The sequence below is a fragment of the Pseudophryne corroboree genome, chromosome 6, assembly GCF_028390025.1.
Source record: "Pseudophryne corroboree isolate aPseCor3 chromosome 6, aPseCor3.hap2, whole genome shotgun sequence".
Lineage (NCBI taxonomy): Eukaryota > Metazoa > Chordata > Amphibia > Anura > Myobatrachidae > Pseudophryne > Pseudophryne corroboree.
Genome location: NC_086449.1, coordinates 262,670,786 through 262,683,807, shown reverse-complemented (window position 1 = coordinate 262,683,807; position 13,022 = coordinate 262,670,786). Strand labels below are relative to the sequence as shown.

General features: G+C 40.6%; 1 protein-coding gene across 4 annotated transcripts in view; it reads right to left on the bottom strand.

Moving 5' to 3' along the window:
- The window catches only part of BNC1 (basonuclin zinc finger protein 1), a 281,309-nt gene that overhangs the window by 18,164 nt on the left and 250,123 nt on the right, over positions 1-13,022 (bottom strand). For 3 of the 4 annotated variants that reach the window (XM_063925954.1, XM_063925956.1, XM_063925958.1), the window contains exons 2-4: positions 1,860-1,926; positions 493-595; positions 141-376 (exon numbers count right to left, since the gene is read on the bottom strand). In XM_063925954.1, coding sequence (XP_063782024.1) covers positions 141-376; positions 493-595; positions 1,860-1,926 — 406 coding nt within the window. Of the gene's footprint in view, positions 1-140; positions 377-492; positions 596-1,859; positions 1,927-8,172; positions 8,332-13,022 lie in introns of those variants that run through there. The other variant, XM_063925957.1, reaches the window with a different exon arrangement.

The following is a 13,022-nucleotide window of genomic DNA, read 5'->3' as shown; positions in this document are numbered from 1 at the left end:
ATGTAAATGGAATGTTAGCCATCTGAAGTAAATTTTATATATATTATATTTAAAGAACCCATGAGGTAAAGTGACATGCCAAAAAACTGACTATCACTGCTGCTTTATGTATGGCGGTAACAGTTACACCACAAAAGTACCTGAAGAACATAACCACGGATGTAGTCTTGAAGTGTCCAGTCCAGTGAATGTAGGATCTGTAGAACCTCTTCTTGCTTCAGGACACTGAAAAGCCGATCAAGCAGAATTTTCAGCCGAATGGGAATAGCTTGAGTGCCATAAAGCATAAGGCTGCTAATATCAAAGACTACGCTGGACTGAACAATCTCAACTTGGCTGGTGGGATAGAACTGCGGAATCTGTAACTTGCTTAAAGCTGTATCAAAACAGGAGAGACATGTATCAGAAACAGGGTATCAATAAGCACACGCGCGCGCACACACACACCCGGATAGTTCAGATTTAAGTCACAGAACAATTACACAAACTTACCATGGGCCACCCATCCATGCCTGCATTGCTCACAATGGCGGGGGCTTATTTTTGCAGGCTTAAATCCCAGACAGATGCAGTTTACCAATGTACATCGAATTGCCTGCATAACAAAAGAAAACATATGCAATGTGAATACACAGAACTCTTAAATGAAACATTTGAAAAGTGATCCAACAAAAAATAATTTACATACAAGTTTGAAACTTCAAAACATGACGCTAAATAGTTCACAATTGTCATTACAATTTAGAAAGAAACAACAGATGCAATCATTATGAGTCACTGATTATTAGTAAACAACAATGAAATACAATTAGCATTTTCCAAAAACAACACAAAATATTTTGAAGACTGCAGACTTATTATAGTCTGTAGTCAGAGTTTACGGCCTACAGAGGCAATGTGAGGACCACATTTGCCCAAATTACACATCTTCTCACTCTGTACATGTTATGCAGGTTTTAGTGATTGCCAATATATTGGGGTTTCATACTAAGGTACACAAACCAGAACCTAGTGTATTGGAATGCATAGCATAGGAAGGAAGAAGACCTGCTAAAGGTTCCATGCCTGGTAATTGTGGACACTGCACATATTAAACAATGAGTCTACGTTGGGGATACATATTAATCCTCTGGGGAAACCATGCCTGCAAAGACTGGGAAACAGATTATGGGAGTCTCAGAAATCTAGTCTCAAGTTACTCCTATTAGCATTTCATGTGCAGCATTTCCTACAGGGGTTTAGAACATCTGTTGAAACTTTGTGTTCAAGTGATTTATATATTTAAACAATGTGTATAAATACTAAGAAAAAAAGCATAATTTTAAACACTATTACCATCCATTTTATATTGCACAGGAATAAGTAATACTGGGTCATTCAAGGTTTACAGACACCTCAACCTGACCCATTTCATCTGGGAGATAGTCGTCCTGGACGTAGAAATGACGTTCAAAATTAAATTAACCTATCTCAATTAACTAGTATAAACAATTTACATTAATTCATTCATTAATTGCGCCACGGCCCATGCAGTCAGAAAGTGAGAGCTGAGGTCAGGAGCAGAGCAATACCTTCAGGATGAGAATGGAAGGGGTCAGCTAGATGACTCTGGGATGTGATTTAATGATTTGCACTTAGATGCATTTCCCAGGTATGTGTTTTACACTAATGGACTGCATGTAATTCTAAAACAACTTTTACAAAACAATAACACAAACAATGGTTCTCGCACATATAAATATTATTACCATTACAGATTGTGTGTTAGATGAAGATCACACTAAATCCATAAAGAGAAAAAGATGAAAGAAGAATATATATGTATTGAAGCAAGTGAAGGAAAGTTTTAGGGGGCTTACCTCATTCATTTTGCGCTTTGGTTCAGTCCCCACAAACAGCTGAATCTCATTCCCTGGAATGCACTCACTAACACACAAAACAGAAGGTCAAGTTACTCTTCTTGGCAAAGCTTCCCAAACCAGCTACCACCCTCATTACAGATATTCACTCTGCTACAGCTAATGACTTCTGTTTAGTATCAATAAACCTTAACCCATTCACAGAACGTATTACAGAGAGAAAGATCAGACTGACAGGTCATGCCTTCTTCTTTCCCTATCACATGGATGACTGAGATTGTACTCATACGGCATTGTTTAATATCTGTACTTGTCTCCACCACATCCACTGGATGACGACTCAGTGTATTTATTACAGATTCTGTAATGTTATTGTGTTGCCTAGCAAATTATATCAGATACATTCCTTAACTACAATATTGGATAATTCCCCTCTCCCCCAAATTTAAGTTACACAGAAACATTAACCACCACACCACATCTGCCGAGAGACTGATCCATGCATAGGTCACCCTTTCTTATGTTCCAGTTTCCTTCTGTCCAATACAGAAGTGTGTTCCCTTGTGACATTTTACCAATTACTTATAAACAGACAATTTAACGGTTCTCTTCTGGATAATGCCAATATTAGCACAACCAAGTATTCTACTGACTTTTCCCACTTCTGGACCACGTCACTTTGCTTTCGTCCTTTTTATCTGAAACTATAACTACGTTACTTCAAGGTTTCCTTTTCTTAGTTGTGTACACATGTCACCACTAACTCTGTATCTCGCTTTCAGGTGTATATCACATATACATTTTACAGTACTGTATTCCATATTTGTTTTACATCTTCTGAGGAATCAACCTTCCCTAGTGGTAATATCACCAATAAACACATTAAACAAAACAGGATCTAGGACTGATCCTGGAGGTCAACTAACTAGTTTTCAGCACCTCTAAGCTTACACAACTTATTACTACAATGCCTCCTTTCTTAATCATACAATGCACTGATGGGCCACATTGTGAAACTTCAGTATGCTCCTGGTGAGGTCTCCAAACCTAACCGGAGGCAACTTTGACATGATTAGAGGAGGTCTTTGCTCTGGTCTTCTGGAGACTCAAATGCCTCAGGTAGGTTTGGGATATGCTTTGAGTGGCATGCGACCAGGCATTGCCAGGTCCACGCTCTGCTCCAGGCCCATTAGCTTCCACATACGCTGCGCTCACTGTTGTTGCTCATCTAGCTTTATCCATTCCACTACCAGAGTCAGATCCTAAGATGATCTGTGCCAGGTTAAATTATAATCACACATTATATGAAATACCATTATAGTAGATACGTAAGCCAAGGGCACTGAATTCATTCACCATAGCCATTACACAGTTTATGATATATTTAAAGGATAACTTAAATAGCAGAACATTTGCATAACAATAATCTAGTATCAACATAGCACCTACTTATAACAGTGCTGTAAAAAAATAAAATACAAGATAAAGAGTCAGACACTGATTGAAAGCAGGTGACCCACAATGCTACAGAGACTTGCATTGGAGAATCCTAAAGCCTGGAGATTGTTAATCTTCCAGTCAGGAACTCCATACTAATGACAAGTCTAACGACAATATGTTATACCAGAACACATAAGTGTTGGGGCAGTAACCTCTCTTTCAGCATAGGCAGCTCCAATTTGAAGTAAACGCTGGTCATGAACTTTAGAGAGATTTTATTAAAGTCATCTGTTTGTAGATATATGCAATCAGTATGTACAAAGCATAGGAACGCATCTCTGTCTCCTGTGAGTACATTAACAGCAATCGTACAAGTACAGTCCTGACAGGAGACTAGTGAAAATGAATGAGCAACATACAGACAAAAACTGATTCTGGAGCACAAAAGGCTCTGCATCTTCTACATGTGTATACAATCAGTTGATCCTAAAGTGCAAGAATAGGCAAAATAGCTATACAATAGTAGTCATGTCTCAATATCAAGAGGATAACTAATACACTTCCACTGTAACCCTTCCAAGTCATGTAGCAATCTTCCGCAGACAGTGACAGTCACTTTAGTCATACAATCCATTGTGTTTTTTTTTAATTCTACCCAAACAGCATACAATAACTTGCCTTTTGTATAATGTTAATCAAAAATAAAATCACAGAAGTTATTTCAGGCCATAAAAATCTTTAAACATTGCTACTGAATTTGGTCAATATTTCAACAAGCCACTTCTTTATAAACACTGTACAGAAATAAGTACTGTGATCATATCCTTTAGATTGTAAGTTCTAGTGATCAGGGCCTTCTGTGTGTATCTTCAGTTTCTAAGTACAGTATATGCCTGTATTGTTATCACGCAAGGTCCTATCTTTCTGTCTGAAGGTACGGCTCTGTGAAACATGTTGGTGATATAAAAAAAAATATTTATTTCAACAAACACTATTTTTTTCATGTACTTTACAGCACTGCTGAATATTAAACTGCAATAGTAAATGCAATTTAATCCATAAGCACAGCTAGGCATTAACGCTTGTACACTCCTAATTATTTGTTTATATATATTTTTGCAGTGCAATACACTGAAGCAACCCGCCCTGCCCCAATATCTGATCCTCCGATTTCATTTATGATTGTCACCCAACTCCACATATATACTTTCTGCTACAGTTCATATGATGATAGAACATAGCACCGAATTTGGTTCTGATGCTTTGTGACTGTGTAATGTGTACAGCATTATGTACTTGTACTGTATAATAAATGCTTCAGAGCATCACAAAACACAGTAATAGGCATATCTTCTTAATATGTGCAACAAAAATGAGAAGTGGTCATATCAGATGCAAGTCCACACCCAGGAGAGATGCACTAAAGCCATAGGAGCCTCATAACTAATACATCCTGGGGTTTCTTTGTCCATCTTTCCATATGCTCCCTACAAATCTACATCTAAACGAGTTGTGCTACCTGGTAGCAGCCAGTTAATAAACTAATGTGATTTCTGCAACTTTAGTTTATACATGCACATTAGGTGGCAAATTGGAACACTGGCAGTAATCACCGTACACCATCATGTATGTAATGTGTAGCTGGAAAACATGGGCAGACATGGATAAAGTGACACTAAATTCATAACTCCTGAGTGCACCTGGATACAGAAAATGATCATCAGCTCTACATCTATTATAGAAAAAAACACATGGATTTCACAGGTGCGGCAAACCTGACTCTAGTAAAATCTATATAGTGGAAAAAAGAACAGTGAATATTAGGGGATGCCCTTTAAATATATCATGCTGAGGGATTGTATATGTGGTTCATTCAAACGGATGGCAATGTACGAGAGAGATACATTTCTACGTTTGCATTTTGTGTTCATGTTAGCTGTGCATTGCCTCTTTTACACAATATACTTTCAGTAGCGCCATTGAAATCTATATCACAGCAATACCGTTAGCCATACTGAATGAACAAGAGACAGTAACCTAATTCCTACACACCTAGAACAGATCAAAGCACTCTGCTAAATGTTCTATGGCCAGTTACAGTAAGCTGGGAGGTGCACAGGGCTGACAAGTGACTAGCTACTGATTACAGTAAACGGTTATTTTGAATCATACATTGCAGCATACAGGGAATCATTTATAGGTTTGGCATCTATATGTAAAATAGCACTTTCATATACTTGTGCTTTTAGGTTACAACATTTTACTTAAAAAAAAAAAAAGACTAAAATTATATAAACAAAGTAAACTTGACAGCGGAGGAAACTGTTATCAGACATGGAAGAATGAGTGTGGCTAAAGCCCATATTGAATAGCATAAAGATATATTGCATACAGAAATGGATGAGGACAGATCGATCATCTCCATAATGTAGCACATGAAGAGAAAAGAATAAGCAAAGTGTACTGAACACCCATAAAACCCCCTGAAACTCCTAAGAAGGTCTCACTCTGTCAAATTAGCCTAGCATCACACCTACGCATCCTTCAATCAATTAAGAGATGGAAGGGTACACTGATTCTTATCTACATATCTATACTCATGGGCAACCACAGCTAATACCCTATGTCATGGCAACAGAGGCATCTTTACATACTAATGTAGATAGCTGATCTTACATAGACTGAAAAGCACATGAACTACTGACAGGGCTGTCTATTAACAACTGTACTTGGATATGTGTCATGCAGATACCTGTGCATGTAGCAGCCCATCAAATACTGTGTGCTAGACTCTTACCTGGCATTTTACACTGGCCATCAGGCCCCTGCACTGGTAAACCTTTGCAGAAGTCTGTGATTATCTAATAGTTATTTTATTTGCTTTAAAGTTCAGACTTTCATTAGACAAAAAATACATTGCAGAAAGTTCTAAAATACAATCAGTCACCTTTGGAACTTGCAAGCAAAAGAAATACTGTATTAAAATCATGTGCTAAAGTTACCAGTGGAAGTGCCTTTATATAACTCAGCCAGACTTCACTGTCCAGTGCACTAGGAGGGGTCATTAAGAAAACAGACCTACAGTATGATCACTGCCAGCACAATACTAATCACAATAATCGATTCCCCACATAAATTATAAAAACTTCAGGTGTGCAATTACTATTGTTGCAGAAATTATGAAGGTGGCCACTCGTGTCTCAGCAGGGGCACTTGTATATTGTATTTCATAGACACGGGGACCCAATTTGTCCTTGCGTACACTCTCATCCCTCATGCCTGAATACTTATTAACCTCAGCACTGCCTGCACAAGTTGGTGAAACAAGAGCGTTTTATAATGAGTGATGTAACAGCTCAGGTTTTGTAATTGCAATAAAAGGGCTTCCTATGACAAATAAATGTAGGGGATAATAAAGACTTTGGTTGCTTTGCAGACTGACATGCACATGCAACAAAAGACCATTATCCACTCTAGTCTGTAATAAACCAAGAAGTTGAGACAGTGGCAGCTCAATGGAAACGAGGAGCAGTAGAGAAGAACATGTTTCTACACTGCCTTTGAGAAAGTTTGGCTCCCAGCTATGCACTGATTAATATCAGATCTCCTCCTTTACTTGCCTCTTGACAATCGTGTCACATCTGGCTGACAAATCCTTACAAGCTTATCCAAACCTAGGCAGCCCAGATCATGCTTCAGGACTTGCTAGGAGGAAGCAGCAACACCAGCCCTTTACTGATGTGCCATCATGAGACTAATGAAGCTGACTTCACTTGTAGACTGCAGAAATACGAAGCAGCACAACATGCCTGGAGCTCCTTCCAACAAAGATGTTAGCTTACCCAACAGATAAAAACAACAATAAGTGTTCCAGATCAAGAAGCCAAAACAGCTACACGATTCCAAGCTGTGCAGGAGATAATCACAGATTAGCATGAGAGCAGACACCTATAGATACAGGCAAAACAGGACAGTTTGTCTCTAGATTGCACTTTCCATCGCCAGCATTACGTCAAACTCAGAAAATGGCTTAGGCACACCTATGTTAATGGATACTGCATAGTTAAAGCCATCTATCAGAGTATTGATTGTTCTGTACCAAGTTCAGTGGAAAGATTTGTTTCCTATCCACAACTACAGGAAAAGCTTGACATTAAAAAAAAAAAAAAAAAAAAAGAGAGAAAGGAAGAAAAAAGAATCTCGCCACATTTTCCCATAAAATAGCAGCTTTTTAAAAATTAATAACATGCACTTGTAAAGAGCATATATTTAGTCCATTAGGTGTTACGACAATAGAGCGCACAGAGAATATTCCATGGAATTGGAGAATTGCATCACACTCTGATGCACAGAGCCCACACTCTCATCATCATCATCATCATCATCATCATCATCATCACCACAGGGCTTTCAATGCACAGGGACTACAGGACTAAGTGTGCTCTGTGGGAGCACAATAACAGGAGGAGAAGATGGTATGCATAATTTACACACACTGATCACCGGCCACTAATAACACTGAGGAGGACTTTAGGAAAATTGTTTTTACTGCCTGCTCTAAAGAGCATTTCTGCATCATAATAAGAACATTAAAGCACTTTATACAGAACTCCTTCAAAGTTACCCTGTCACTTTTCAGCATTAGTCAGTATGTGGTAAAAGACTTGTGTAGAAAATGCACTAGCCGGACATAATAACCTGATTTAAAAAAACAAAAACTCAGTCTTCAGAAAAATCAATAAATACACAGGTTTAACATTTACAGAAAGAAACAGAAAATAAATTGATTTATAAATTGTTCCATTTTTTTCAAAAAGAACATTGTAATTTAAAATGAAATAAAATAAATTACACGTATAAAAAGTTTCCTTACTTTGTCCATTTCTAGGGAGAAATCATGTCACAGGCAGTTCCTCATTCCCTCAATGAGTACTCCAGCTATGTACTTGAAGCGCACTCCTGTCTGTACAAGTACTAAAACAGAACATCACACGCCTTCTTAGCCTTGTCTGAATATGAGCACCTCAAGGTCTGATGAATACCAAGACTGCACAGGGGAGTGGAATGAGATCCTCCCACTTAGTGTTCCGTGGGCCCTCCAAGTTTGTGTCTGCCTGGCTCACCTCTGCAGCATGCTCTCACCTCAGTGCCCTGGTGTGCTCTGTTCCAGCATGCTCTCAGTCACAGGGCTGTCCCCTCACAGCTGGCTTGAAGAGGGCATGACACTCATCTTTCACAGAGATTTGATCAAAAGGAATCACAGAGGCTTGAGGCACTCCTGATGCAGTCTAAGGAGATTCTACCTCAGTTCTGGCAGCCTAAGTAATGCATTAAATCAATGCAGCTGACCTAAGGCCACTTACCATTTTTTTTTACCTTCTGAAGAACAGAACAGTGTATAAACCACCAGGCTTATTTCAGATTGGAATTACTTGTTAGAACCAGTGACCTAACCCCAGCTAACTCCCCAAACTGATAATATTCACCACCTTTCCGATACCGCGCACTGTAAAAACGATTAAAGGGGATTTGGCAATCTCAAATCTAATGCACTTATTTGTAAATATTGCACAGAATTCAAATAAGAGTGACCAATTTAGCTTATTCACACATAATTAATTGCAGATCATGACACCTCTTGTTAGTGTAATTCTATCACTATTTTGCAGGGACACTTTTGTAGTGAGCTGGTGCATTGCAGTGTGTATATTCTAGCAGTTAAGTACTACAATTGCTATTACGGTTCTCATATCGCTAAAGTATATTTACATTTTCAATACACTACTTCAATAGATATTAAGTAGGGCAGGGGTCATAGACAGCCCTCTAACCTCGAAGGGCCGCACATTAATCTTGAACTCCGTGATTAGTTATGCGGCCCTAGTACCACCTGTTGCTCATCAATGTATTCCGTTATTCCAAGTATTGCAGTAATAGTTTATTGAAGAAAGCAGTTGGTCACTACTGAAAGCCAATGACCTCTTTAAACCAGGAACTGCTAATGCCAAGACAGAAAGACAGCATTGTCCTGCACTTATCAATAAAATGTAACCTAGGACTGCTGCAAGAAATTAGGAAATTGGTCAGCTATGCACCTGTTGGAGAGTAATGAGAGCAGAAACCTATATGTGAGGATGTGCGGAAAAGTGTACGGAAACTATTTTTAATGTATACTCTACTAAAGTGACATGAAGTGATTTAACAAAGTGTAATCAGAGTGACAGGAGAGTACCAATTATTCTCCTTCCGTTACTCCCCTGATCCTTACGACGTTGCAGTGTCTCTTATTCAACTTACCTGCCAGCCAAGCCTCCTAAGGAATGTATATATATTACTGCAGGAAGAAATTCCTGTGCAGTGTGCTTGGGTGTCAGGCAAGTAAAGGAAAATGCAGGAAGAATTAAAGGATAATTCCACACAAAACTGAACATTCAGCCTTGTGCGGAATATCCTATATGAAACCCGATCTCAAAAAGTGCACTGACAGCACGCAGCAAGAGTATACAGGAGTGAGAGGAGCAGCAGGCGCACATACAGGATGTCAGGGGCCCAGCGCAGTGCTGTAATGCTGGACCCCAGGTAAGGTTTGGGAAACAAATTAAATATAGAATATTGCAGATGCAAAAAAAAAAAAAAATATCAGTTATTGGTGAAATCTTCAGTTCAACCTGTCCTGCAACTGAAAGCGAAGATTTTAGCAAAATATACATTTTGGCCATTATTTAACAGCCACATAAGGGAAAAAATGACACACAACAAACAAAGCATACAGGTATCCACAGGTCACAAAGACAAATTTAAACACTTTTATAAACAGCAACTACCTACTTAGATACCTGCAACTGCTATACCAGAGTTATTTACTGTGTGCAAGGAATTACCTATTATCATCATTATCATCATCATTATGAATAATGTCAACCTGTCTAAAAAGGGAAATCACCATTTGCTCTGCAAGTGTGACCTCAACTTTTTACTGCCTTCCATTAGTTCTAGCAGCAACATTCACAACAGGAGGACGACAGCCCTAAGAGAAATTCTAAACCTGCAACTGCTCTTATCAATTTTTGTTGCTAAAGTGGTCACTTTCAATCCCAAAAGAAACAGACTACAAACTGTATACTTGGACTGTATCACATGTAGCCCAAAAAAGGTTCCACATGAAAATGCAAAGCACCTGGGAGAACAATTCAAAATTTCACAGTACACTGTCCAACATTCCCAAGAAATGGTCTTTGGAAACCTAAGCTTCCTCTGATTTAAGATTGCTGCATAGAAAGCCGAAATCTGAAAGGGAATCAATTTTCTCTGCTGCAGCTCATACAAGAGAACATTTATAGTCTCCAAAATGTTCTCTACAGACAGGAAGTGGATGGGACCAGTAGCCACATCTGGAGGAAACTTTGTTTTTTCAAACAACACAAATTTGACATCACATAAGAAACCTCATCTCCCCTTTATTATCCACTTTGCACCTAGAGGACAGACTTGTTCTTCAGAGGTATTTATATCTGGTAAACCATACAGCAGGGGCGGCCAGACTTTTGAAGTCGGTGATCTACTGTGAAAGCTAAAAAGCTTTTGTGATCTACCTAGGAGGAATAGTAGCGCGCGCCGTAGGCGTGCACAAAAAAGGGCGTGGTATAACAAAAAGTGGGTGTGGCATAACAAAAAGTGGGCGTGGTATAACTAAAAAAAAAGGACGTAGCCTTGCTGCGCAGAGTGTAATGACTGCCTCACACGAAATAACACATTGGCCCACACAGGTAAAAACCTCAAACAGATATGCCCCCACAGTGCCAGATACACATGCCCCCACATTGCCATGTGCCCACAGTGCCAGATATGCCCCCACAGTGCCAGATACAGATATGCCCCCACAGTGCCATGTGCCCACAGTGCCAGATATGCCTCCACAGTGCCAGATACACATGCCCCCACAGTGCCATGTGCCCACAGTGCCAGATATGCCTTCACAGTGCCAGATACAGATATGCCCCCACAGTGCCATGTGCCCACAGTGCCAGATATGCCCCCACAGTGCCAGATTACAGATATGCCCCCACAGTGCCAGATATGACCCCACAGTGCCAGATATGCCCCCACAGTGCCATGTGCCCACAGTGCCATGTGCCCACAGTGCCAGATATGCCCTCACAGTGCCATGTGCCCACAGTGCCAAATATGCCCCCACAGTGCCAGATACAGATATGCCCCCACAGCGCCAGATTACAGATATGCCTCCACAGTGCCAGATATGCCCCCACAGTGCCATGTGCCCGCAGAGCCAGATATGCCCCCAGTGCCACATATGACCCCACAGTGCCAGATATGCCCCCACAGTGCCATGTGCCCGCAGAGCCAGATATGCCCCCAGTGCCACATATGACCCCACAGTGCCAGATATGCCCCCACTGAGCTATGTGCCCACAATGCCAGATATGCCCCCATAGAAGAGCTCACCGTTGGTGTGTGGAGAGAGCAGCGCAGCGCGCGCTTCTCCTGTCTGCCGCTCTGCCTCCTCAGTCTGATCTCCGGCGGTGACGGCAGCGTGTATGGCTCAAATCAGGTGCCGGTCCGCGAGCTCTCATTGGCTAACGAACCGGCACCTGATTTGAGCTATACACTCGGCCGTCACTGCCGCAGACCAGACTGAGGAGGCAGAGCGGCAGGCAGGAGAGGCGCGGCTTCGGGTGGCTGGGCGGCGGATCGCGATCGACTGGTCGCATGTCCGCGATCGACCAGTCGATCGCGATCGACTGTTTGGCCACCCCTGCCAAACAGTATAATCTGGCATTCACCTTGTCAGTCACATACCATTGCCAGTTCTACACTCCATATATCTGGGGTACTATCCGAAAACCTGTGGTGAACTTCCCTTAAGCATGTACCGTCCTCTCCAGCAGACACGTATATAGTTCTTAAATTTTTAAAATACTAGCCGTCATATCTCTGTGTGTATGAATGCGGGTGATCTATCTATCTATCTATCTATATATTTGGCTTGATAAAGGTGCTGGGAAGCACTGAAACGTTGCCTTCAAGCTGTAGTCCGAGTCCATTTATTTTGAACCCGAGTGCCGCAATTGGAGCTTATATTACACATAGCCTATGGGCTGAAGGTGAGGAGGGCACCGGGCACAGCAACTTATCGTTTCCAGTGAGTGCCGGAGCTTGGGGACTTATAGGAGTGCCGGAGCTTGAGCCCCTGAGGAAGACCTGTGTCGGTCGAAACAGCTGTCGGGCTGTGCCTGTTTGTACGCTTGATGCCTCAGCATGGAATAAATCTTCTATTTTTCATCAAAATCGTGAGTGCTGGCTTGTTCTGCTTTTTCCTTGTGTTGGATTAAGTGAGTGCCTTCATGTTATTTTGCTGCCTTGCACCACTCTTACATTTATGACTGTGGCTTTGAGTGCTATCACTTTCCTTTATATATATATATATATATATATATATATATTTTTTAATTGTAATTTTTTTTTTACAGGGAGTTCAAAAAGTCCCTCCGTAGTGACTGTGTGCTAAGCAAGTCTCCCCACAGAGAACGTGTGCTGAGTAATATGACAACATAATTGTATTAAAACACTATTTGCATAAAATAAAACAGATTTTACGATTTTGATACGCACTTATCTACATTACGAGGTATATGCAATTGAAGTCGAAAGCTGCCGTCTGTCGTAAAGACAGCAGTTTTCGACTTTTTCAGGCCGGAAGGGGTT